The sequence below is a fragment of the Misgurnus anguillicaudatus genome, chromosome 22, assembly GCF_027580225.2.
Source record: "Misgurnus anguillicaudatus chromosome 22, ASM2758022v2, whole genome shotgun sequence".
Lineage (NCBI taxonomy): Eukaryota > Metazoa > Chordata > Actinopteri > Cypriniformes > Cobitidae > Misgurnus > Misgurnus anguillicaudatus.
In genome coordinates, this window is record NC_073358.2 from 31279461 (window position 1) to 31307335 (window position 27875).

Sequence of the window (27875 nt, forward strand, 5' to 3'; positions counted from 1 at the left end):
TTGCAAATGAAGAGTTTGGTTCCAAAACGCAATAAATCCATTTTGACTAATTTCTATAAAAAACGAGTTTTCTATACCAAGAAAGTGACAAGATGAAAACCACTATTTTCTGTTACAAACTTTCACATAATCATAGTTTTAGGTTATAAAAACGTAAAAAATTCAAATCCATGATTTGATTTTCAAAGATGTATTATAAAAACTGATAATTTTTTCCACAAAATGCAATAAATCCATGACATTTTTTCAAAATGCTATAAATTTATTAAATCAATATAATCTTTGCCATGTTATATTCATTTAGTTGACTAGTGGTATACACATGAATGGGGCTAAGCTATCAAAGTGTCGCCGCGCACCACAGCACTTACGTGCACGCACTAAGATGATAGAGGTATGTATCAACTCTTCTTAGTTAAAGGAATATTCCATTTTCTTAAAAGAAAAATCCAGATAATTTACTCACCACCATGTCATCCAAAATGTTGATGTCTTTCTTTGTTCAGTCGAGAAGAAATTATGTTTTTTGAGGAAAACACTGCAGGATTTTTCTCATTTTAATGGACTTTAATGAGCCCAACATTTAATACTTAACACTTAACAGTTTTTTTCAACGGAGTTTCAAAGGACTATAAACGATCCCAAACGAGGCATAAGGGTCTTATCTAGCGAAACGATTGTCATTTTTGACAAAAAAATATCCACTTTTAAACCACAACTTCTCGTCTAGATCCGGTCGTGATGCGCCAGCGTGACTCCATTCAATACGTCATGAAGTCAAGAGGTCACAGAGGACGAACGCGAAACTCCGCACCAGTGTTTACAAATGTGTTGAAAGAGGACCGTTCCTACGTTGTTGTATGTCAAATAATACTAATTAATGTCTTTGTGTGAGTTTATTGTTTACAATGGTCCGCAAATGTGCGTTTTATATATGTAACACGTGACCTCCCTACGTAACTACGCATTTACGTTACGTCGCGCTGGACCGGATCTAGACGAGAAGTTGTGGTTTAAAAGTGGATATTTTTTGTTTTTGTTTTCAAGGGTGACGGTCGTTTCGCTGGATGGGACCCTTGTGCCTCGTTTGGGATCGTTTGTGGTCATTTGAAACTCCGTTAAAAAAATTTTTAAGTGTTGAGTTAATTATTAAATGTTGGGCTCTATTAAAGTCCATTAAAATGAGAAAAATCCTGCAATGTTTTCCTCGGAAAACATAGTTTCTTCTCGACTGAACAAAGAAACAGCATTTTGGATGACATGGTGGTGAGTAAATTATCTGGATTTTTCTTTTAAGAAAATGGAATATTCCTTTAAGGTAATAACATAGTTTAATATGGAAAAAGGATAGACTGTTCCTTTAAGAACACTGTCATTGCTGCTGTTATACTTGGGATGTTGTCGCTAAACTTTTTTGACAGCGATCAGCTGTAAAATGTTTTGGTCCTGCTCGATTTTTGTTGACTTAGAGTAAAATAATGGATTTTTCGTAAGATGCCCTGGGGTCAATGTGTTAGCATGACAGAAGCTTGATGCTGTCGGGAAAACAAGCAACAGCCGGCATTTTTCCATCTCCCGAGTGCCTCTCACGTAAATTATTCGATTTTGATGTCTTACGTTTCTTTCCCGTCACAGAAAACCACCAAAGGTTTATCAATACCATCAAACTATTATTTTGTTTTTGTTTGTTTGTTGATCACGAAGTACAAAGTAGATGAGGAAAACTAGGATTCTGTGTGTATTCAAAGCGCGGCCATGATTGTTGTTTACAATGCGTGGAATGATGCGCTGGGATTTGTTGAACAGAATTATTGAATTCTGCAGAGAAGGAGGACTGCCGTTTATTGCGTTTTCTGAAAGAAAGGGAGAAAGGGTGACAGAATAACATGGCGGATATTGCATTTTGTGTATTAAATTAAGAATTTACTTTTTAATACTGACCTGATACAATACTGATTTTGGCGGTAACTCTTTTTTTGTTTTTAATGGCATTTATCGCATTTTGGAACCAAACTCTTCCAATGTACTATGAAATGTACTTGCTAGGCTTGTGTCAAAAGAGAGCTTCAGCAAGGTTTCAAATGCGTAACACAGTTTGGGTTTGGGTTGAAGTCATTGCAGCAGTGGTGCAGGCACGGGGTCATAAAATGTATTCTAATGCATGCGAATAGAACAAGAAAGGAAAGAAAGTGGAACACAAATGAAAGAAGTTGCAGGAAGACGAAAAAGAGAGAGAGAGCAAATTTATTCAGCTTCTGACAGTGAATAACCAACTAAAACTGCCTTTTTTGTATTTTCGTAAGCATGTCTGGAGGTGTTCATTGAAACGCATGCATCAGCAGAAACAACAATCAAAGCCAAGTGATTCAGTCAGTGCCCAATGTTCTCCTACTTTCCTCCCTCGTTTCCTCCCTCTCTCTGTTTCTCCCTCCATCCACTTGTCCTTTCATCTCTATCAGCAGACTGTAGCTATGACAACCCCCAGTGTTTTACCCCACCAAAACCGCCCTCTGATTGGTTGTTAATGATTTAGGGTGTGCTGTCGCCATAGAGATTAAGTGTCCCGGAGCATATGGGAGGCTGTTGTTTAGGTGCTATTGATTTCCTTGGGATGTTTACAATTTGCCAGCTTAAGAAGAATATTATTGAATTTTTGCCGGGACGTGATGGGATTGATTATTGGGTGACTATAGGACAGAGGCATGTATGTAACCCTGCAACAAAACCTCTCAGAAACCTTCATATGGAGCATTCGTGGCATTTGCAAATTTGTATTTAAAGTTATGTGTTATATAAAGACCTTGCGGTGTTAAGTTCTTGGTGGACATTTTACTGCAGACCTCGGACTACACACCTGGAACATGGAGGAGGACTGACGTTCATCTGGAGAACCCAGAGTACCACACCAGATGGTACTTCAAGTACTTCCTGGGAAAAGGTAAGGTTAAACTTCACACATAAGCTCAGATGCTTAAAATGTTCAAATTCTCCTGCATAGGCACATTCACATTCTCACGAATGACCCGTGGAGGTGAAAATTTGCCCTGTGTCGGATAGCACATCCAATCATTAGTTTTGTTGGCTGCAGCATGAGTTGCATTATATTTTTTTTATATACTCAACACATAATAATGAAGAACTAAAATGTGCTCTTCTTTGAGAAATGATGAAGTTTGGGAGGAAAATGTTCAAGTAATCTAACAAGTCATCATGTAATTGTGACTAGCAATCAGTAATCAGTATGTCCACCTGATCAGCATGAGTGGAGGCATGTATAGAAACACAAGCCGTTTCTCAATATGCGTTCTTGTCTGTACTTGCGTTCTTGTGGACTTGTGAAACGTCATCAGTCGCGGCCCAAGTACTGTTCCAATTCAAAGTTCGCATCAAGCCCAAGTTCACATAAAATCCCCGGATGTGTTCTTGATCCGCCCATTTTATCGAGGATGCCTTAGAGGAGACTTGTGTGGACTTATGACAGCGAAGTTTCCCAGAATGCATTTCGCATCAGGAGTTCGTTCTTCCGAGTCTGAACTTGCAAGTTTGAACTACGAAGGACACAATTCCGAGTTTGGCGTACTTGGTATTGAGAAACGGCTACAGTTCACTCTCATGTTCATCTATGTTTTCCATCATCCCTGGATACTTTCCTAACCAGAAATATAGGGGAAGTGCTCTGATGTGAACAAACAAAAATATTTAGATGTTTTGAAGTTGTGTGCATAGCAACTGAAATCGAGCACAAGTTATAAATGCAGTGCAAGGTGTTATAAGTTCTTATTAATGAATTATCAACAAGTCACATGAATCAGTCTCTGACTCATTGTGATTTAAACAGTTGTAACTATTCACTCAATCCCTGAATCGATCTTGGTTTACTACAAGCTGAGTGTAAATTTATTCATGTTCTACTTAATATAAACAAAAACTGTGTTACTGTGTTTTGCATGTATTCATCTTCAATTTTCAAACCATTTCCGTAGAAATGTATAATATGTGATATGGGTATTATTATGATACCTTCATTTTTCACCTGCAAGAAGGTGAACTAAGGTGACACTATGTATAAATTTCCAATTCCAAAGACTGATTTTAGGCATCGGAAATGCAAGCGCAGAGATCGGAATTCTATTTGCATTTTGTCATTGGGTAAGATGCTGAGAAAGAGAAACAGCAAATGGGAGAATGGCTATTTCAGTATGGCAGGATCATAACTCATAAAACCTTGAAAATGCAATTGCAAATGGACTTTGCTATTTCATTAGAAATTTTGCATGCATTCACAGTAAAGGAAAATGCAAATTAATATGACAACGTATCAGTAACAATAAGATTGAACATTCACATAACATTATTATTTTTCCTCTAGTGATGAAAATTTGCCTTTGTTTAAAGGGACACTCCACTCTTTGAAAATAAGCTTATTTTCCAGCTCCCCTAGAGGTAAACATTTGATTTTTACCATTTTGGAAACCATTTAGCTGATCTCCGGGTCTGGCAGTACCACTTTTAGCATAGCTTAGCATAATCCATTGAATCTGATTAGACCATTAGCATCACGCTCAAAAATGACCAAAGAGTTTCAGTATTTTTCCAACTGGACTCTACTTTAGTTACATCGTGTACTAAGACCGACAAAAAATTTAAAGTTGCGATTTTCTATGCCGATATGACTAGGAACTATACTGTATACATTCTGGCATAGTAATTAAGGATTTTGTTGCTGTAACATGGCTGCAGGAGGCGTAGTGATATTACGCACCGCCCGAAAAAAAGTCCCCTTGGTCACTTTCAATAGCAGGAGACTATTTTCGGGAAAAATATCAAAACTTTTTGGTTGTTTTTGAGCGCGATGCTAATGGACTAATCGAATTCAATGGATTATGCTAAACTATGCTAAAAGTGGTATCGGCAAACCCGGAGATCAGCTGAGTGGATTTCAAAACGGTAAAAATCAAATGTTTAACTCTAGCGGAGCTGGAAAATGAGTATATTTTGTTTTTTAAAAATGGAGTGTCCCTTTAAAGACTGGGACACATAAAGCATCCATACACACAAAAATTAATACAATTAATAAAAAATACACAAAATAAAAACTAATGTGCAAAATAATTTTCAAAAGGTGAAGACTAATTTGGCCTTGTTTAAAGTAGGCATTTTGTTTAGTAAATTACAAACAACATATAAGTATTAAAAGATGCTATATTTTTTTAGCAATAAGTAAAATGCACTGTAAAATTATTTTCTTTCACTATCACACATGTGTACTTCAGCACTTTCTTTTTTTCCACTTGTCTACCTTTATCTTCCTCTCCTCACACATAAATACAAAACAAACAAACAAACACACACACTGCACTGTTACTGCCACACATCTTCTGAAGGCAGATGCTGCATAATGTCTCTGTAATTGATTTAAATCACAACAAATTTCTTCCATTCAATGAGAGAGAGATTGAATGAGAGCAAAAAAGAAAGAGAAAATGCTACAGTGCAGAGGATGGGTGGAGATGCAGAGACAAACCAGATCTTGTCTTCTAATTGGATTTCAGCCTCTTTTCATTTATCATCTGTCTGTAAACCTGGGACTGTCTCAGTCCAAAATATTCTTCTGAAACAGCAGGCTTCCATCTCCTCCTTCCTCTCTCTCTCTCTCTTTTATTTTGATGCTCCAGCATTAAAGCTAAACAAACAGGCCTCTTCACGGTCACGTCTCTGAGGAGCGTTCTAATGGAGACATTTAAATGGCCACAATGCTCTGGTGAAGCATCTATCAGCATCATTGTGCAAGGAGCAAACAGAAGGTAGAAGGTACAGCATTTAGAAAAGGAAATAACACATAAAAATAATATAGAGTGTCACTTGGGATAGCAATAACAAAATGTGACCCTGCCTGTGAAATCCAGGCTAAAGTCTGATGATGTAATTATGAGATACTGTAGGAGCTCACAGTTTGACATGACCCTACTAAATCAGTATTACAAGATGTAATTTAAGTCTCAGGTGTGCCCAGGATGTGTCTGTGAAGTTTCAGCTCAAAATACCCCAAATAAAATTTATTTTATTGCATTATATACAGCTGGGAAAATAAGTATTTGACACATCAGCATTTTTATCAGTAAGGGGGTTTCTAAGTGGGCTATTGACACAAAATTTCCTCCAGATGTAGCCATCAAGTCAAATATTGAATTCATACAAAGAAGGCTGTGGATTATTGGGAGACTATAGTATGGTCAGATGAAAGCAAAATTGAACTTGGCAGTCATTCTACTGTACACCATGTTTGGAGAAGAAATGGCACTGCCCACCACCCCAAGAACACCATACCAACAGTTAAGTTTGGGGGTGGAAGCATTATGGTTTGGGGCTGCTTTTCAGCAAGGGGTACAGGCAGACTTCATATTATTGAAGACAGGATGAATGGAGAAATTCTGGATAAAAATCTGCTGCCATCTACTAGAAAGTAGAGTTGCCGCGGTGACGTAATTTTCCCACCGGTTAATCAGCGCGTCACAAACTCGGTGATCCCGGTATCACCGAGTGGGAGGGGCTTATAAATGCGCATGCAGACGTGCACATTTTACTTTCACTTTTGAATTACGCAACTGTTTAAATGCATCGCTTGCGTAAGCTGCGTTAAATCGCATATGAATTTGCGTGCAATGTGAGTGCAACACCTGGTTTACTTAAGTGCTTGAGTCAATGTGCGCAGGTAATTCCTTACAGAACCCGCCAGTCCCAAGCAGAGCAACCGGCTACTTCTCCATAAAAGCGCTCCTTGAATGATGGGTTTAATATTTTTCTTGATGAAAAACACAACAACAAAACGATCTTGCTTATATTAAACATCATATATGTATATTATAACAAAAACGAGCAAAGCACGTGGCTTCTGTCATCATCTGGTCAGTCAGCTCGCCTTGCAAACTCAGAAATAAATGAAATCTGACACCTGCGGCTGCTCTGTGACGTGACGCGCGTTCAGCCCCGCTGAATTCAGACAACAGACACATACAGTTGTAAGTGTTTGCTCTCTCTAACGAAACTAAATGATTTAATTACACGAAAATATCAAAACGACGGTGAAAGACGGTGTCGCGGTGGGCAAGTGATATAACCGCTGAGAGGCTGAAGCACCGGTTATCACCGTTTCACCGACTATCGCGGCAAGCCTACTAGAAAGCTAAAAATGAAAAGACGGTAGACAAACACAAGGCCAATGAAACAATGAAGTGGTTTCAAAGAAAGAAATTCAAGTTGCTTGAATGTCCCAGTCAATCACCTGACCTAAATCCCATAGAAAATCTATGGAGAGAACTGAAGATCAAAGTTCATAAAAGAGGCCCAATGAACCTTCAAGATTTAAAGACCATTTTGTTTGGAAGAATGGGCCAAAATCACTCCTGAGCAATGCAGATGACTGTATTCCCCATACAAGAGGTGTCTCGAAGCTGTAATCATCAACAAAGGCTTTTCTACAAAGTATTAAATAAAGTGTGTGATTAATACTTATTCCCTGTGTCATTTCACTTTATTTATTATGACTCAACTTGTATACTTAAATGTTCTGATTTCTTTGTATGAATTACATATTTGACTTGATGGCTATATCTGGTGGAAATTTTGTGTCAATAGCCCACTTAGAAAACCCCTTACTGATAAAAATGCTAATGTGTCAAATACTTATTTTCCCCGCTGTATATGTAGTATAATAAAAGTGCCCCTTTTTTGGGTGGGAGCAAAACCTTTAAATGCAATGAGCTACTGCTCCTCACTACCTTACCAAAAGTGACAATGAGCGCTTTGAGTTAAAATAGATCTGATCCTGAATACAATCTCAGGCAATAGTATCTCACTATTGAGATATGGCAAACAGCATACAACTTGCTGAGGGCAGAACCTATGCTAATGCAGGACATTCACGGAGACGTGTATCACTGTATACGTATACATTTTTTATCGTATTGGCGTTTCATCCACACGGATCCGGCGTTTTGGGAGACTGAAACCGCTATTTTTTGAAACCGGGTCCTAAAGTGGATAAATCTGAAATCGACACCCTTGCGGTTTCGTGTGTACAGCCAATCCGTATATTTTGTGAAGCGAAAACGTCATAACATCACGTGTCGGCAGCATCACACGTAACAGCAACAACAATTATGGTGGACTACATGATTGTGTTCGTGCTACAGAAGCTACTAAGCCTACTAGCTTTATTACTTCAAAATCTATTGCTTCTATGCAATTGTGGTGAGCAACAAGCGATAACGGACAACACCATACGTTGGTTATGCGCATGCTCAAAGTCTTCTTCTCCGTGTATAGTGTATATCTGTGGCAGAATTACAGCGCCCCATACTGGTCCGGCATATATACTACACCGCTTTCAGGTGGTTTCGTGTGTGCGCAGTTATTTCTTGAGATGACGCTGTGTTTACGGATTATTTTTTTTGAACAAGGAAAAAAATGATTTGATAGGGAATGCACCGACTTCGTGTGGACAAAGCCTCAGTCAGTGGCTGTGGGCTTTATTAGTGTGACATCACATTAACAAGAGAATCAAATATGACCGCTTTGGTTTAATGGGGATTAAAAAATAAGGAGTGGGCAACTTTTTTTCATTGTAGGGTTTAGCCAATGCCAACACACATTTATGTCCAAAGGTGGAGTTTGCATAACAGGTGCTCTTTAAATATATCAAAGTTGTACTGTATTTTTACAGAATGTTCTTTACATTATGTAGGATAATTCATGTACAAAACAGTAAATCACAAAAAATTACTTTAGCTGGGTTTTCACATATCATGCTGTGTTCCTGCAGCTCACCTGGTAGAGCTTTGTGCTAGCAGCTTAAACATTGTGGGTTTGATTCCTAGAGAACTGAAAACTGATAAAAAATGTTTCGTTGAATAAAACAGTCTGACAAAAATGACTAAAATTCAAACCTGAAGTTTGACATGTTAGGGCAATATTATAAAAGAGCCACAATTTTCCATAGGTTACATGTTATTGTATCATAGTAGGTATAGTATACATAAACAAATTAGTAATAGAATTGAATAGCACCTTATATCATGATACACATGCAAAAAAATCATTGTTTTAAATTGTTAATCTAATGAATGACACTTTCTACCTTTTATTTCTGTACCTTTCAGTCTGTACAGTATGTCTATACTAATGCTGTTTATGTTCTTCTTCTAGTCCATCAGAACTACGTAGGAACAGATGCAGAGAAGAACCCTTTCTTCCTCTCTGTGGTTCTGTCAGACCAGAACAACCAGAGGATCCCACAGTACCGAGCCATCCTCTGGCGCAAGACGGTGAGTCAGACAGATACAGGTAACAGCAAGTGTGTGCGTCAGTTTTGGCGTATGTTCCCAGCTGTGACTCATATGACAGATTGACGTCCTCCTGAAGTGCCTCTAAGCTGTTTAGATCTATTGTCTGAGAGACCAGTGTGTTAAAGCTAACAAAACACCCCCAAGCACTGACAATATTAATATGTCATGAACTTTCCTATGAGTAACAAGGTCTCAGTTATTAAACAACCCATTTTAACGCCTCCGGCGACAGCCTTTATGTCATCCGTTCATATATGCGCTTATTGTCTAATTTCAAATGTGTCCTTACCTGCAGGGTACTCTAAAAATAAGCCTTCCATACAGTCCAACGAAAACACTATCAGTCAAATCTATATTAAGGTAAGTCTGTCTGTCTGCAAAAAGATTGGAGATTTGATTGGAGAGAAATGAATAGAATAAAATGCATTCATTTCACAATTCATCACAGTAACTTGCTTCTCTCAACCCTTCCCCAAGTGCCATGAATGTGGATCGGTTTGAGAAGGGCCCTAGGGAGATCCTTAACCCAGAGATTCAGAAGGTGCCCGTCTACACAAACCTGTCAATCAAATCTTGCATGTATTTTGCTCTGTGAACTTTTATCTCTTTCTGCTGTTTTGTTTTTATATTTAAATTTATGCATCTGGCAGACACTTCTATCCAAAGCATCTTACAGTGCATACATTTTTATCAGTATGTGTGTTCCCTGGGATCGAACACGTGACTTTGGTGCTGATAATGCAATGCTCCACCTATTGGGCTATAGGGACACATTTTCTTCTGTTGTATATACAGTACTGTGCAAAAGTCTTAGGCCACCATGCTACATTAGTTGTTTTGCAATTGTATAATGATCATATATAATTATTTCTCAGTGTCTTTATTAGGATACAACCAGAAAATATAGGAAATGTGTATGTAGTATTAAAAACTGTATAAAAGTATAAGCTGAAGTGTCAAGTATTTAGGGTATAAACTCGTCTTCCACTTGAGCAATAGCAGGCAGCTGCAGGATCTCTTAAATCTAAATGAAATTAAATCCTAATTTCTAATTCTAATCGAATGACTTCAGGACTTCAGTCTCCTCAAAAAAGCTCAAGATGTGTTTCGTGCCAAGAGACATTTAGTTCTGAAAATTGTTTTATTTTTAATTATATGTACATATTTCCTGTATTTTCTGTTTGTATCTTAAAAAAGAAAAAGAAATATGGATGGACATTAAAACTTTGCTAAAACAGCAAAGCTGGTGATGGTGGCCTAAGACTTTTGCACAGTGCTGTATGTCTGCACAGGACTGCTTGTGCTTCAAATAACTTTGCTTTTGTGAAAATGCATGCTACGAATCAAAGTGCATTGCATGCATGTATTTAAGTGCATGTACATGCTGTACTGTCTGTAAACCCGGTGCAACATACACCACTGTGCTCTGAATCGATGTTTGGAAATGTAATCTATTTGGGAACTGATTTACGGTTGTATTGTAATGAGATATAAATGAGATTTTGACCTAAATTCCTTTGTATTGTTGTCAGGACTTACTGGTGTTGGAGGAACAAGAGGTGTGTACTGAGTCTGTTTTGTTATAAAAAAAAATATTATGTAATGTTTATCATAGAGATAAAATACTGTGTGGTTTTAAAAAGAATGTAGGGGGATTTACAAAACCTACCCATTCTCATCAAGATGCGTACAAATGACACACAGTGTGATTATCGTGCAACAGATACGCCAAACTCCGCTCCCGCGCGCATATGATACGCCAGTCCTTCCCGTTCACTTATATGGCACATCGTTTCGTGTCATTTTATTGTTTTTTCATTTGTTTTCAGTTTTTTTACCCATTGTCGCTTGGGTTTAGGGTTAGATTTCAGATTTGTTTAAGCAGGTTATTTAATATACAGGTTTCTCTATGCTTTTGTCTATATTTAAGCCATGGTCACTTGGAGTTGGGGTTAGAGATGGGGTTTGGGTTAGGATGTCATTTTTATATAACAAAAAGTTGTTCTAACCCTAAACTCAAGCGACAATGGGAAAAAAAACAGAAAACAAATGAGAAAACAATAAATAAAACGACACGAAACAATTCGCCATATAAGTGAATGGAAAGGACTGGCGTATGATATGCACGCAAAAGTGGAATTTGGCGTATCTATTGCACAATAATCGCACTGCGTGTCATTTGTGTGCTTTTTGGTGAGAATGGGTTCTACAAAACTTCAGTGTGCGACTTCAGTGTGTGGTGTTTAAGCACAAAACCTGATCTGACTCTTATTCACTAACCACTCGCAGTCCAGTTAAACCTTTCCATAGCTGCACTAGTATTTTAACAAAGTCGTCGTAATTTTTAAGCGCAAATGTGCCTCACTTTACAAAGTTTATTATATACCGTATGTACAGTATATTCACAAAGTCAGCAATGTTTGCATACATAGCAATAAAGTCGTTTTCTAGTAGGCATGCAAAGCATTACATCATTTGATAAGGTTACTGTTAAAACCAAGCATAAACAAACACATGTAGTCCAGCATCCTTTCATTTAAAGGGACACTCCACTTTTTTGAAAATATGCTCATTTTCCAGCTCTGCTAGAGTTAAACATTTAATTTTTACCTTTTTGGAATCCATTCAGCTGATCTGCGGGTCTGGCGCTAGCACTTTTAGCATAGCTTAGCATAATATATTGAATCTGATTAGACCATTAGCATCGCGCTAAAAATATTTTATTTAAAAAAATAAAATTATTAAAAGTTGCGATTTTCTAGGCCGATATGGCTAGGAACCATACTCTCATTCTGGCGTAATAATCAAGGACTTTGCTGCTGTAACATGGCTGCAGGAGGCGCAATGATATTACGCAGTGCCCGAAAATAGTCCCCTGCCATTGAAAGTTACTAAGGGGGCTATTTTCGGCTGCTGCGCAATATCATTGCACAATATCATTGTAAAATCATTTGTATGATCCCAGCAAAACTGAGGTGTGACAGATCACGGCAGTGGCTGCTTTCATTGCAACCTAGAGCTCAGACCAAGCACTCAAGATGCAAGATGGGGAATTGTGCCATGCAAGTCCATTCATCTGTAGTTTTTTGGCTATACACCTGACTGTCAATTTACATAACAGCTTTACTGAACTGTCCTATCAGTGGACACAATTCATTGTAGTGAATTCCCCCCTAGATGCTAAATGTGAGTTGATTTTCTGAGTATGTGTGTGTTTGTTTGTTTGTTTGTTTACAGGGCAGTGTAAACTTTAAATTTGGTGTTCTTTATGCCAAAGACGGACAGTTGACAGATGATGAAATGTTCAGTAATGGTGAGTGCAGAAGCACTCGTAATGCTCATCTTACAGTAACAGCATACGGTGCCTTTGTATACATCGTTGGTCTTGTTTATGTTGATTTCATTTTTTGTACCATTTTTACAGAAACAGGAAGTGAGACTTTTGAGAAATTTTTGAATCTTCTTGGTGACACGATCTGTCTGCAGGGCTGGGCAGGGTATCGAGGAGGACTGGACACTAAAAGTACGACAAATTCACACACACACGTTTTTAAAGGTGCTATGTTTAGATTTTAGCGGCATCTAGTGGTGAATTTGCTAATTGCAACCAACCACATAGAGAAGCTACGGTAGTTACCAAAGGACAAACATGTCATCGTATAAGACAACATAGTGACGAAACAAGCAGTTTGTCAGTTTAGGGCTACTGTAGAAACATGGCGGCGCAAAATGGCGGCTTCCATGTAAGGGGACCAGCAGTGTATTTAGATAGAAATGGCTATTTTAAGGTAATAAAAACATAACAGTTCATTATGTATGGTCTTTATTTACCACTGAAAATCTAGTTATGTATATTATATAGCATTTTTGTCAATAGATCCTCTTGAAATGTACACACTGTTTCATTAAATAACTAAAAGACTTATGTTAGGTTTTCTCTCTTTTTTCTCTATTTATCTCTCTCTCTCTCTCTCTAGATGACACTACAGGAATAAACTCCATCTACACAGTCTATCAGGGTCACGAGCTCATGTTCCATGTTTCCACCATGCTACCTTATTCTAAAGAGAACAAGCAACAGGTGAGTTGGCAGCCTGATCCACAGACCCACTGAAAAGAAAATCCCAAATGAGATCTCATTAACATTTCATTTGTTTCTGCTGGGATTAAAGCGAGAGCAAATTGGGACTTTCACTTGAGTCTCATCCAAGAGTCAAATTTAGCAATTAAAAGTCAAGAGAGCGAATGAATAGTCCAAAAAGGGCAAAGTGAGATAGAGATACTGTTAAGGTAGAAAGAAGCAAGTCTGGGTCTCAGTAGGTGGTGAGGGGAAACAGCTATATTTAACATTCAAAAGCCCTAGACATCGCAGCGGTCATCTCTCTCTCTTTGTCCCTCTCGCTCTCTCTCTACCCCTCAGCTCTATATCCTGATTACATCAGATGTCAATCACCTCACTGTCCGTCTTTCTCTTTTATGTCTGTCTCCCCATCATGTCTGTCTCGTTTCTAGATTTTATCATACAGTAATACCTTTCTTTCTCTCACTTATTCGGTTTCTCTTTCTCTCTGTCAGCTCAAATGTCTGATTGTGCACAAGTAGAGCTCTTATTCTCTAGAGTGCTTACAGAAGCGTCCACAAAATACCAGGATTTTCAAAGTATTTGTGTCAGTTCAGGGTCTTGGCACTCTACTGCCGAGAGCCACTTCAACCCTTCATGTCAATATCACCTTTAGCAATGCTGAGCTGCTCATGAAAAGAGCAGGAAAGCTTGTATTCACTAAAAAAGCCTCTTGCCAACCAAACATTCACACAAGCTAACCATTTCGATTATTGAGTATCATTCACAGGGGATATTTTTAATAAGAAAACACTCTATCCCTTTTCCTATTTAAAGGAAGTGTATCCTTCTTATTTTGTGTAAGACTTCCGGTGTGCAATCAAAACTAATGGTACATGTGGGTATTGCGAGGGACACGAGTATGCCGTTTTGACTGGCTTTTTAATGTTTATTATGAAATCCAGGAAGACTGACATAATTTGTGCAGTTATGGGTTGCCATAATAGCTGGCAAAAACGCAGTAAATCTCTACAAAACATTTATTTTAACCATAATCCATGCCCAAGAGCTGAATGTGTATGTGACGCACATGCACCCATGATCTGTATCCACACATCTATCCAGTAAAACCTTTCATAGAAACTGCCAATTAACAATAAATACAATAATTGTTTAAAAACAACTAATATTATGCTGATTTAGCTGGTTTATTTATTTTGCTACAATATAGTATTACAAAAATGTGATTACAGTACAGAATATATACGACATAATCTGCTTAGTTAATGCTTATAATAGTTTGTAATATGTTTGCTTGTACTTTTGTTATGTTTTAAATGAAAAAGCAAATAATTTTAAAATAAGCAAATAATTTCAAAAGATCATGTCTCCATCTAGTGCGTAAGAAGCAATGTAAAAATAAAACGAAAACAATACTGAATACATGTAATAGTTTAATATGTTTATTATGATTATGGTTTGTTTAAATAACTTACAATGTGTTGAATGAGATGCTTTTAAAAGTGACCCCCAAGCAACAACATAAAATGACTGAATATATCTTCATATGATATATCAGACCACTTCTTAATTTCATCCTCCCACTGGTTCATACATGGCAGGTGTAGTAAATATTTACCATAACTGTTTAAATCTTGTTTTATGCATGCTCCCACGACACTGTTTTCTACCGGCCGGCTATTGAAACGCACAAAGAAGGGAAATACATCACATCACTTTGAAAATAAGGTGGATAGGCTACACAAATAGGACATTTTCGTGATCACTGACCCTCATGTCATTCCCAACTACGTTCTTGAAACTGTTTACTCGCATTTCATACAAAGACAGTTTATAGTGATGTAGTCACAGCTGGCAAACCCTAAAAAGGTGGCATAAATGCAGTCCATATGGTTCATGCACTATATTTCATGCAATACTATAGCGTTGTGTGTGGTACAGAGTCATTATTAACTTATCGGTCCACTCTCTGAAATGTCATTTGCATCCGTGCTTAGATTAAAAACATTTGCATCGACGTGTCACACTAGATTTGATGTCAATAACTGACTTGTTGTTATTGAAAGCATTACACCAGTTCAGATTTGCAGAAGGAAAATAGCAAGATGGTTTATAAAAACAGCACCCACTTTGCCATGTTCCTTACACAAAATATAATATTCCTTCAAAAGACATTTTGCATGGGCTACTTTCCTAGTGTTGGGTACTGTACTGTAACAGGCTTGACAAACACAGTTAAAATGAACAGACAAGACATGTGAAAATTCTTCAGATATTCTCCATATGTGCTTCACAAACAAATAACAGCATATGGGAGTTTACAAAGGTGACTCTGTAATAACCCAACTAAAGTCTTTTTTAAATATATGAAAATTACAGTTTTCTAAAGAAAAATTTCATATATAATGTAATACAAAGAACATTCTGTAAAAATATCTTAATATATTTCATACTGACTGAGCAAGGCCATGTCAAAGATTGAAATCAATGCGTGAAATCAATCTTTGATGTTCCTAATCTGAATACATTATAAGACTATAGCCGGGATTTCACTGACAGGGTCACAAATAATAAAATATTTCATTTTTATTAAACCTTAAGAAATATTTAGAATTCAATCACAAAAGGCTGTTGATATTGTTATGTGTTGTGAGAGCAGCATATGTGCTTTGGAAGGATCTTCTGGTGTGAAGGGGGGAGGACGTGGCGGAGAATCATAACCGAACTCTCAGTAGAAATCAATTTGTTACTGCAATAAGTAAATACTCATTCCTGTCACACCTCGCGGCCACGAGCATGTCTGTTTGTGTGTCTGTGCATGCGTTTGTGTCTGAATGTGTGTGTGTGTTTGTGAGAGAGAGAGAAAGAGATCTGGTATATGTGAGAGGATGAAAAGCAGTCATGTAGTTATTGAGTTTAGGAGGTTGTTTTATGTGTGTGTGTGCTTTAAAGATAAAAGTACTTTTTGACTATAATAGTCCAGACTCATTAACAAGCTCAGTTACAGACTTGAAGTGTCAAAGGTCGTATACCAAATATTCACTAATGCTGAGAAACACTAAGATAGACCCGGGCACATCCTCTTTTTTAAAATTAATTTTGTTCATCCTTATTATGTTCATTTCTGGGAGACAAAAATTGATATAATAGCTTCTTGTGACTACAGCAACTTTTTGGAATTGCGCTTCATGAATGTATGATTACAGCTTTTATAAATGTCATTTATTTCTCTCCACACAGGTAGAGAGAAAGAGACACATCGGAAATGACATCGTGACTATTGTGTTTCAAGAGGGGGATGACGCCTCGCCGTCTTTCAAGCCCTCTATGATTCGATCCCATTTCACTCGTATCCTTTAAATGCTGAACCATTGAAATGACTCACTAAATGGCAGCGATACGAGGTATTAATTTGTGTGAATTGTTTTTGTTGTTTGTAGTTTACCGAGGTTTTAAATGGTGTGTAATCATCATTAGTAGTTTTGAATATTTTATTTATGAATGAATTCCTTTACTCACCTCACAGATATTTTTGCCTTAGTTCGATATAATAGTCAGAATGATAGTTACAGGTGTGAATTTATGTATTTTATATGTGTTTTTTATCATTGATTGTATTGTATCTACACAAAAATGATTTATGTTACAGGTTAAAGATTTTCTCAGAGGAGAGCGTGCCACTGTTTGGACCACCTCTCCCCTCTCCTCCATTGTTCACAGACCATCAGGAGTTCAGGGACTTTTTACTAGTTAAATGTTAGTATACCAGTCATCCAGTAACACTCACCAGTGTATCAGCATTTTAACAGTCCTTTATCGAAAATAAATGTATTTTTTTTTACATTAAACACCAATATTGTAGCTTATCAATAATTGTTTGTGACCTTTCCTGTGAAATCCAGGCTTAAGTCTCATAATCTAATTATGAGAGTATAAGCATCAAAGTTTGATTTCAATAATGTTTACCATGATTTTAATCTTTAATATTGCCTAATGCGGCTTTCACATAGGAAGCGGTGTGCGCTGCTCCTTTTCACATAACTTTAAGCTGCCTACCTTCAACGAACTGCTTGACTTAAAACACACCTAACATGCCAACTTGGGCAACCTTCCGATCTCTCTAATGAAGCCAACACGGAAGTGACTTAAACTGCAATTCATCGACTGGCCGCTTGAGGCTGGCTTCAAAAGGGAGTCAATTCCCATAGACTCCCATGTTAAAAATGGCCAACTTTACAGTAGAAAATAATATGTTTACAGCCTGGTACAAAAAGTGTTTTTGGCCTATATAGCTAATTTTGCCCTTCATGACAACTGTGAGGGGGGTGAATTTTTTTGTAACTCACCCGTTTAGATTATATTAAGCCATAAACGTCTGCATAATTAAGGGCGTGGCCGCTTGAGTGTCGGTTGAACAGCCACTGCTGTCACTAGACTCGCGCTAGGCAGGCGTGGTTTCACCTCAGCTTCACCCATGTCCCGCCTTTTTACCCATTTTCGGTTTTCCGCGAGTAATTCGCGGGGACGCGCGGCCAAGATGGCGCCGGCAGGCAACGCCTACTTTAAGCTTCAAAAGCGATCTTCACAAACCAATGGGTGACGTCACGGACACTACGTCCATATTTTTTTACGGTCTATGATTGCTACGTGTTTCCATGACATGGCTTTCCTTCCAATGTCTCTGTAGGAGCTCCGGGAATTCCGAGTATAAGCTTTTCGTCCATTTTGTTTGGATGTCCCGTTTCTATTGGCCGCGGTAATCGTCACAGAGTGCAGCGCAGACGTTAAACTATTTTGCGCTTTGCTCAACCCAAAAACAAAACACCCTTGCGCAGCGCAAGCCATTGAAATTAATGGGTTTCACAGAGCAGCGCACACCACGTCCTATGTGAAAGCTACATAACACAGTCAGTATTAAAGATATCAAGGTTATATTTTCACTGTATTTTCTATTTTCTTTACATTAAGCAGGATGATTTTATGTAGAAAACAGAAAATCACAAAATAATAACGTTAGGTTTTCACAGAATGATTCACATATATTATTTAATTACTTATTCAAAATTAGGTCATAAAAAGTATAGCTATAATATTACTATTCTATTTAATTAAAATTAAGGGCAAAAACAAACAACCACTTAAAAAAAGAGCCAATTAAATGTATTTTGTAAAACAAAATAAATGTTTTTAGTCTTTGCACCTGTCAGATTACTTTAATGATTTGTTTTGGCTCATAAACTAAATAAAACAGATGTTGTCATGAAACACAAATATGACATGCTGTTTCAAATTCTGTTACACTTCATTGTGCCATCTTTATCATTCTTCCTTAGTAATAAATGGAGAAAAAGCCACTCTCGAGACCCCCACCTTTGCTCAGAAACGTCAGCGTACGCTGGACATGCTGATCAGGTCCTTGTACCAGGACCTTATGCCTGACATGCACAAGGTATAAAATCACACTATTTCTTTCCTACCCAGTCTCACAAAATGATGTACCTATAGTCACATAATTTTTTTATTCTTTTTCATGATACTGTCACGAATTTTTCGCATTTTTTTGTGATCGTATCACGAATTTCTGTTTATGTGTCATTGTCACGTATTGGTTACTCCAATGCTTTTTCCTATTTTCAAACCATTTTCGCTTCGGTTTAGGCTTAGATTTGGTGTTTGCATTTGGATGTCACTTTAAAATTTTTCTGATTTATTTTTTTATATTTGGTGAGAGTTTATATAGGGTGAGAGTTGGGTTTGGTTAAGGATGTAATTTTATGTACAAAAACCCTTAACCGAAGCGAAAATTGTAAGAAAAAAGGACAAAACGGAAATTTGTGATACGATCACAAAAATGCGGAAATTCGTGACATGCCACAAAAAAGAATCAAAAATTACGTTACTAAAGGTACGTAATTTTGTGAGATTGGGCTGTTCTTTCCAGCACAGACCCTGCAATCTGTCTTTCAGTGCAATTAAATATATAGTGTGCCTGAAGCTATTACATCACTTCCTTTCCCTGCCATATCAGATGTTTTAGCCTGTTCCTTCTCAAAGTGCCAGTACTGCCTTCTGATCTTACTTACCACTCTTCACTAACCACAGCTTTCAAGTGCACCTTCATTCTCTTGAAGCCCTCCCTGGAAATGCTTACTGCCTTATATTGTTGTCTATTGCTGTTTCTAATCTCTATTACTGCAGAACAGGAATACAGAAACAATCAAACATGTGTGGTTAAGTGGAGAGAGTGGGGACTTTAGAAACCATATCAGCTTTGCTTATGAATTTTAATTAGATGATGTAACATTCTCCCAGAAACCTTTGCTGAAAGGCAGGTAAATGGGTTCTAACCACAGTACATTGCCATTTACCGGTTAGTATATTCATTTAGTACAATAGTGAAGTGACCTGTTTACAAAGGTATCTACTTTTGAATTTAGCCCACTACAGTCAGTTTTATATAACTCTTAAAGGAAACACCACCATTTTTCAGTATTTTACTATGTTCTTACCGTAACTTATACCTATCTTTTTTGCAGCACTTCGACTACTGCTTCCTTAGGATTCATGAAACAAAAAAATAGCTTTTTCATGAAAAACATGCCATGATTATCCAGTGTTGTATTTTCTTCTTTATTCTGTCTTTGATGTTTAATACGCTATTATTCAGGACAAGAAATTTCACTGCGGGCACAATGCATTAGAAACAGAAATCAAATAATTGCAAGAACGTCTTGCATTGCTAGCATTACTTTAGAATAAAACCTTTCATGGTAGAGATTGTGTGCATAGCCTTTTGCTTTATTGTGTAACATCTGAATAGGACGTTCTTTATAGTTGTTTATGGGTCAGTCTTTTTGACCCTTCTTTATCTGTACTGCTCCTGCAGGTTCCCTTCTCTCCACAGAACATGCTGAACCGACGCTCCTTCAGCGATGTACTGCCTGAGTCTCCCAAATCTGCCCGTAAGAAAGAGGAAGCACGTCAGGCCGAGTTTGTCCGGGTTGGACAGGTAGAATGTACTACATTAAAAAACAAAATAATATATATATATATATATATATATAAATAAAATTATATATATATATATATATATATATATATATATATATATATATATATATATATATATATATGTGTGTGTGTTTGTTTATGTTATAAACATGTTTACACATCATTATTAATGCTATTTATACACACCAAATGATATCTTCAGGCACTGAAGCTGAAAACTATAGTTAGAGGTGATGCGCCCACCAGTCTAGTCACTACCGGCCTTTGTAGGAAAGAGGTAAGGAGGAATAGAGAAAAGAGAAATAGGTGCCATCACCTGTTCGTTAATAACTGTGTGTTGGGGTGTTTTCCACAGCCATGGGAGTCGCAGTCTTTCTGCAGTAGCTTTCCATATGACATAGTCTGTGGAGATTCATGGGGACAGTCCTTATTGGTCGCCACCGAGTCAGCAGGGGTTATGCTGCTGGAGGGTGAGTTAAGCTACATTGATCATAATAATGGTTAATGGCCACTGAACACATGTGTTTTGTTTAAATGTAAATCCATGCAAAATGTTTAACAGTGTAAGATCAGGATTTAATGTAATGTACTATGTGCTGCATTATAGATGTTCTAAGAAACTAACCTTGCTGATATGTGTTCACCTTTTAGCCTCAGATCCACTGTTCTCTAATGCAGGTATATTGTCTAAAACTACTAGACTATATAAATGTATTGTATATATTTTGTCATGTTTTATATAGTTTATGCCTTCTATATTAATTCATATGTACAACTCCATTTTTTATATTTTTATGTGTACAGTGGGGAAGGTTGGTGTTTGACACATATCAGCATTTTTGTCAGTAAGGGGATTTCTAAGTGGGCTTTTGACACAAGATTTCCACCGGATGTAGCCATCAAGCCAAATATTGAATTCATACAAAGAAATCAGAACATTTAAGTATACAAGTTGAGTCATAATAAATAAAGTGAAATGACACAGGGAATAAGTATTGAACACATGAAGAGAACAAGGTGCAAAATGGGATAGAAAGCCAGGAGATCACCTGAAATCTGTCAGTATTGAGAGAGAAACTCTCCCTCCTATCAGTACTAATTGATATCAGCTGCTTTAGTCCTAATTGATGGCCTAAAAAGGCTTCTCATTACCCAGGAGGCATTTGTGTGGAAGAATGGGCCAGAATCACTCCTGAGGAATGCAGACGACTGGTCTCTCCATACAAGAGGTGTCTAGAAGCTGCCATCACCAACAAAGGCTTTTCTACAAAGTATTAAATAAATTGTGTTCAATGCTTATTCCCTGTGCCATTTCACTTTATTTATTATGACTCAACTTGTATACTTAAATGTTCTGATTTCTTTGTATGAATTCAATATTTGGCTTGATGGCTACATCTAGTGGAAAATTTTGTGTCTTAGAAATCCCTGTACTGATAAAAATGCTGATTTGTCAAATACTTATTTTCCCCGCTGTATATTCATGTTAACCCAATTAGATTATCAGAGGTTTAAAGTACTCAAGTATTTTTACTTTATAAAAGTATATTTTTCAAGTATCTGTATTTCATCAGGATGTTTTTTGTTTACTTCAATACATTTTGAAGCATAATATTCTACTTTTTTTACACTACATATCGCATTAAATATCTTTTAATATTAATAAGTAACAAAAAATGTAGTACTTAAAGGAAAACACCACAATTTTTTCAATATTTCATTATGTTCTTACATCAATTTAGACAAATTAATACATCCCTATCTTTTTTCAATGCGTGCACATAATGTTTGTACAGCATGTCGTGAATGTGTTAGCATTTAGCCTAGCCCCCTTCATTCCTAAGGATCCAAACAGGGATGAATTTAGAAGCCACCAAACACTTCAATGTTTCCCTATTTAAAGACTGTTACATGAGTAGTTACACGAGTAAGTATTACAAATATTAAATATAAAAAACTGTGGTGTTTTCCTTTAATTAAAAGTAAATGTTTATATAAAAGTATACATGATATATTACTATTATAGTACATTTTATGTATACTATATTATTTTTAGAATGTATTTAAAGGTATAATAAAAAACTTCACTTGAGTAAAGTAAAAATTACTTGAGTACTGTACACCTCTGTAGATTATGTTGTCTGACAAAAATTTTCTTTCGTTTTTATTTTTTCATTCCACAAAAGAAAGAAAGTCACAAAACAAGCACTAAATAATGTCACTTTCCAAAGGGTGAACTATTAAAAAAAAAAAAAAAAATGTAACTGGGGTGAAATCAGTTCTTAGTTAACCATATGCTAATCTGTTGCTCTGCATGCTGGTCTAGATTCACCAACCCTGCCTCCAGTGCAAGTATTTGACAAAACCCTGACTGTCAAACAAATGCATGTGCTTGAACCTCAGGACCTTCTCATTGCAAGAGCAGATAAGGGTAAGACATATTTATATGAATTTGAAAGAGAAACAGTGTAAAGCGGTGGTAAAATGAGACAAAAGTGAGGTATTAAAGGAAACTCTGGGCTTTCAGTCTAACCAGCATCTTTAGATGGCCAGGAACAGCACATAATAGAAACACTGACTCAGGCACTTTTGCATTGTGTTGTTCAGACTCACAGCTCATTATGAAGAGAAGCACAGAGCATAGATTCATGTATTTCAGTGTCTGCCATCATTTTCTATTCTGATCATTAGTCCAAGACGCTGTAAACCAGACTCTTGCTGATGATTGAAAACATTCCTCCTGCAGACGGAAAATAATGAATTTGTTATCAGCACCGTCACCAAGCAACTTTCATTCACGATGACAAGCTTTTCAAAACCAAACATGTTGTATTAGGAAAGATGCCTTTCAGTCTGATGAGATGAGTTTATTTATGTGTTGCCTGGCTATTATCGTCCAACAGGGTATTGTAGCAATAATGAAAGCTCTTATTTGTGCCATCGACTAAACAGCATAAAAGTAGCCACACTCTTCTGAACATTTTGTTTATTCCAGAAATGCACAAGTGTGTGCTTGAGTCTTAAAATAGTTTGACTTCAGATTAAGCATTGGAGTTCAACAGTGTTTGTATTATTTAGTTTTATTTGAGTGATTTCAATTCAATTTTCTGTTGCAGGGAAAGACGCTCGTCTATATGTTTATAGACTAAGCACGCTGAAACGAGGGATAGAGGAGCGACAGCTTGTCCGCACCAAATGCGACAGTCGAGAAAACAAGCTTGAGAAAACCAAAGGTAGGAGAGACTTCGGTCATCACCCACACACATTAAGGGGTGGTTTGGTTTCTCAGACAAGGCTTAAGTCTAGTCCCTGACTAAAATGCATATTTGAGCTGTCTAAAATAAAAACACCTTGCACTGACATATCTTAAAAAATTGTCTCAAGATGCACCCCAGTATTGCTTTTCTAAGTTATGTTTGTAAAAACTATTTAAATGTTCTATTATAACTAAGGCCTAGTCTTGGATTAATCTAAACCTTGTCTGGGAAACTGACCCATAGAGCATTATTTTGTGTATCGTATTTTCCGGACTATAAGTCACACTTTTTTCATAGTTTGGCTGGTCCTACGACTTATAGTCGGGTGTGACTTATATGTCAAAATTAATTTATATAAACCAAGAGAAACCATAACCGTCTACAGCCGCGAGAGTCCGCTCTATGCTGCTCCTGTATTTATGTAATTCAATGGATTTAGTGATGCGGAATGACTTTGGGACCTTTTTGAACTTGATTTGGCTTGTCATGTTCATTTAGCCTATTCAGATTCTTAGGTATGTTCGATATGCAATTGTGTTCGCTGAATAAATGGTAATGTTACATTAACATGTGTACGGACACCTATTCAGCCTGCTGTTCTGTGTGCCATATTGTTTAGTTAAATAACTTGCCTTTCCAGATTAAATGTTTGTTCTTCGGCTTGGATTTTGTGAAATAATTTTCTAAATAAACGCAACATATAGTCCAGTGCGACTTATACAGCGGGGAAAATAAGTATTTGACACATCAGCATTTTTATCAGTAAGGGGATTTCTAAGTGAGCTTTTGACACAAAATTTCCACCAGATGTAGCCATCAAGTCAAATATTGAATTCATACAAAGAAATCAGAACATTTAAGTATACAAGTTGAGTCATAATAAATAAACTGAAATGACACAGGGAATAAGTATTGAACACACTTTATTAGCCTTTGTTGGTGATTACAGCTATTTTCCTCGCTGTATATGGTTTTTCCTCTTTAAACAAATTTTTGACTGAATTATACCCTGGAGAGACTTGTAGTCTGGTACATGGGACTTTTTAGGCATTTTAGGCACAAAATATAATTGTTGGGGAAGCTTCTTGTATTAAAGCTTGACAGTCATCAAGTTAACTTTTTATATTTTAATAAATACACTACTGAACAAACAAAACAAAGCTATATGCAATGTAATTGTTTAAGGCGGCACTAGCTATATTATTGTATAACTATCACAGCATTTATGCAAAATAAAAATCGGTATCTGGCCCAAATTATAAAGGATCTCAGAATAATATCATGAAGCTACATAATTAAATGAACAGTAAAATGAGCTATCTGTGTGCATGTTCTGTGGCACAATTGTTCTTAAGTGTTTTGTCTTACATGCACTAGACACTGCACTACAGCTCTGACAGAAATTGTTTCATTGAATTAATATATTGAAAAGAACAGTATAAACAGACAGATTCTCTGAAATCAATTAGACTTCCCAGTGCGAGAGAGAGAGAGAGAGAGAGAGAGAGATGTATAAAAACATCTACTTGTTGAAAAGTTGAAACCTACACTATTATTATACAGCTGACATTCTATTACATAATAATGTAATGTAATGTAATATACTGTAATATAAACACTTAAAGTGCTGTGAAAATGGGTAATAAAGGGGCAAACCCAGGCCGTTGGGCTGTAATTTAACCCATTGTTGGGGGAAATATAAACACTTTCTGGGGTTAATCTAACCCAGTGGCTGGGTTTTTCTCTTTTTGACCCAATGCTGGGTTGAAAATAACCCAGAATTTTTTAAAGAGTGTAATATATATTGCATAGATTTTGGGGGGAAAAACGAATAATTTCTAAACAGGAGATATGTCGTATGCTTTTAAGACATTAAAAGGCATTAAAATCATGTTTCCTCAGGCTGCCATCTCTACTCCATAAACACACATCACGGGGTGGAGCTCAGAATCGTTGCGGCGATAAGAAATAAGCTTCTCCTCATCACCAGGAAACTGTCACGGTTGGAGTCTCTTAGCTCTGTAGCTACAGTGACGGGGACGAGTGACTCACCTGTGGAGGACTTCCAATATATACGAGTAAGAGATGAAAGTCAGTGGTTGAAGGACATTCTGTCTGTACATCAGCTGCATTTTAATTTGATATGCATTAAATGTAATTTAAATGTATGTGCGTTTATTTGTAGCACATTGGAAATACCATTATAATTTTGGTTTATGTTACAAATGTGTGCTGTCTCTTATCTTAGGAGATTTGCCTGTGTGACTCACCGGTGGTCATGGCATTGGTTGATGGCCCAACAGGAGAGAATGATCATATGATATGTGTGGCTTACAGACATCAGTTTGACTTGATCAATGAGAGCACAGGAGACGCCTATAGATTACACCATGTGGACGCCAACCGGGTTAGAAATAAACACTTGCATGCCTACACAGACATATATTTACCCAGTCTCACGAAATTACGTATCTATAGTCACGTACTTTTTTTTACTCTTTTTTTGTGTTCTTAACTTAATTTTAAGAAGTACCAAAAACAAATGTGATATATAAGCCACAAAATGAGTGCACGAAAATAGTACATTTACTAAGTGTACTTAAAAAGTGTATTTTATTTAAATGCACTTTTTTTACCTGGGATAGCATTTGTTAACTCTTAACACCCCACCCTGGACCTCGGTAACTTCCAAACCCCTGGCTACGGCCATGATACCGTCACGAATTTCTGCATTTTTTCGTGACCGTATCACAAATAACGGTTTACGTGTCATTGTCACGTATTTGTTACTCAACTGCTTTTTCTGATTTTCAAACCATTGCCGCTTCGGTTTAGGGTTAGACTTGGTGTTTTCGTTAGGATTTCACTAGTATTGGTTTATAAAAAAAAATTCTGATTTATTTTTTATTTTCTGATTTTTAAACCATTGTCGTCTGGCGTTAGGGTTAGAGTTGGGTTTGGGTAAGGATTAGGGCTGGGTATTGATTCAGATGTTACAGATCGATTCGATTCACAAGCTATCGATTCGATTTTCGATTCCGGTTCTCGGGTCGATTTTTAAACTTGATTCTCGATTCAACTCAATGAATATAGGTTTAAAACAAATACTATATTAATAAAAAAGAATAGTGAACATAAGTTTACAAGTGGGTATTTAATAAAAAGAATTTAAAAGCCACAGAACTATTGTTGTCGTCTTGCTTGCGAAATCTAAAATGCTTTCATACCTCTGACTTTTTATGTGAAGGTGGCATCAACGTCGATGAAGCACCTGAAACCACCATTTTAAGCACTGAATGAATGAATGACAGGCTAGGGTGACATCTAGTGAAGAAGACTAGTAATTAGATTAATGCTAATCTTACGTTCAATGTTTGCGTAAATAAATATGGAAAAAAATCGATTCTGCTCTTTGAGAATCGATTTTGAATCGACCATGTAAAAAAAGATTAATCGAAAAATCTATTTTTTTTTGCCCAGCCCTAGTAAGGATGTCATTTTATGTAAATCTAACCCTAAACCGAAGCGACAATGGTAAGAGGACAGTTACGTGACAAAACCAAATACGCGACAATAACACGTAAACAGAAATTAGTGATACGGAAAAACACGGAAATTCGTGACAGTATCACGAAAAATAATCAAAAATGTATGTGACTATAGGTATGTAATTTTGTAAGACTGGGCTGCACAGACACGCTAAAATAAAATCGAAAACCTTAATTCATACTATCTGAAAATAAAACAAGTTTTTATTGTATCATTTTTATGTATTGTCAAAGTGTATTGCACACCATGTTTAAGTGATTTATGATTTTCTATTATTGACTTGGTTCACTTTAATTGCCTCCAGGTGAACTTTGTTGCTGCCATAGATGTGTATGAAGACGGAGAGGCTGGACTTCTTTTCTGCTACAACAGTTCGTGTTTATTATTTGTCAGAATGTCAGTCATTATGTTTATTTTCATAAACTCTTATCCTCTAATGCTGTTCTACTTCTGTATTAACAGATATCTGTGTCTATAAGAAAGTGTGCCCGTTTAATGGAGCCACACCCATGATTCAGCCAAACTCTTTGGACTTCCATTTTAGCTGGAACCAAATGCCTAATGCTATCGGTTAGTAGCTGCATGTATTCACTTTGTTATTTTTACATCATACTTATTGATGTATGTTCATCT

The 27875-nt window shown here is 36.8% G+C and overlaps 1 protein-coding gene across 5 annotated transcripts in view; it reads left to right on the top strand.

Moving 5' to 3' along the window:
- garnl3 (GTPase activating Rap/RanGAP domain like 3) overlaps positions 1-27875 on the top strand; it is an 83998-nt gene that overhangs the window by 43848 nt on the left and 12275 nt on the right. For all 5 annotated transcript variants that reach the window (XM_055199584.2, XM_055199582.2, XM_055199586.2 and 2 more), the window contains exons 4-25: positions 2839-2938; positions 9205-9323; positions 9640-9704; positions 9822-9885; positions 10877-10903; positions 12582-12657; positions 12769-12867; positions 13322-13425; positions 16666-16774; positions 16952-16997; positions 17075-17181; positions 18759-18874; positions 20312-20434; positions 20639-20713; positions 20792-20906; positions 21088-21114; positions 22763-22867; positions 23553-23669; positions 25596-25771; positions 25942-26100; positions 27547-27613; positions 27705-27812. In XM_055199584.2, coding sequence (XP_055055559.2) covers positions 2839-2938; positions 9205-9323; positions 9640-9704; positions 9822-9885; positions 10877-10903; positions 12582-12657; positions 12769-12867; positions 13322-13425; positions 16666-16774; positions 16952-16997; positions 17075-17181; positions 18759-18874; positions 20312-20434; positions 20639-20713; positions 20792-20906; positions 21088-21114; positions 22763-22867; positions 23553-23669; positions 25596-25771; positions 25942-26100; positions 27547-27613; positions 27705-27812 — 2104 coding nt within the window. The remainder of the gene's footprint in view (positions 1-2838; positions 2939-9204; positions 9324-9639; positions 9705-9821; positions 9886-10876; positions 10904-12581; positions 12658-12768; positions 12868-13321; positions 13426-16665; positions 16775-16951; positions 16998-17074; positions 17182-18758; positions 18875-20311; positions 20435-20638; positions 20714-20791; positions 20907-21087; positions 21115-22762; positions 22868-23552; positions 23670-25595; positions 25772-25941; positions 26101-27546; positions 27614-27704; positions 27813-27875) is intronic.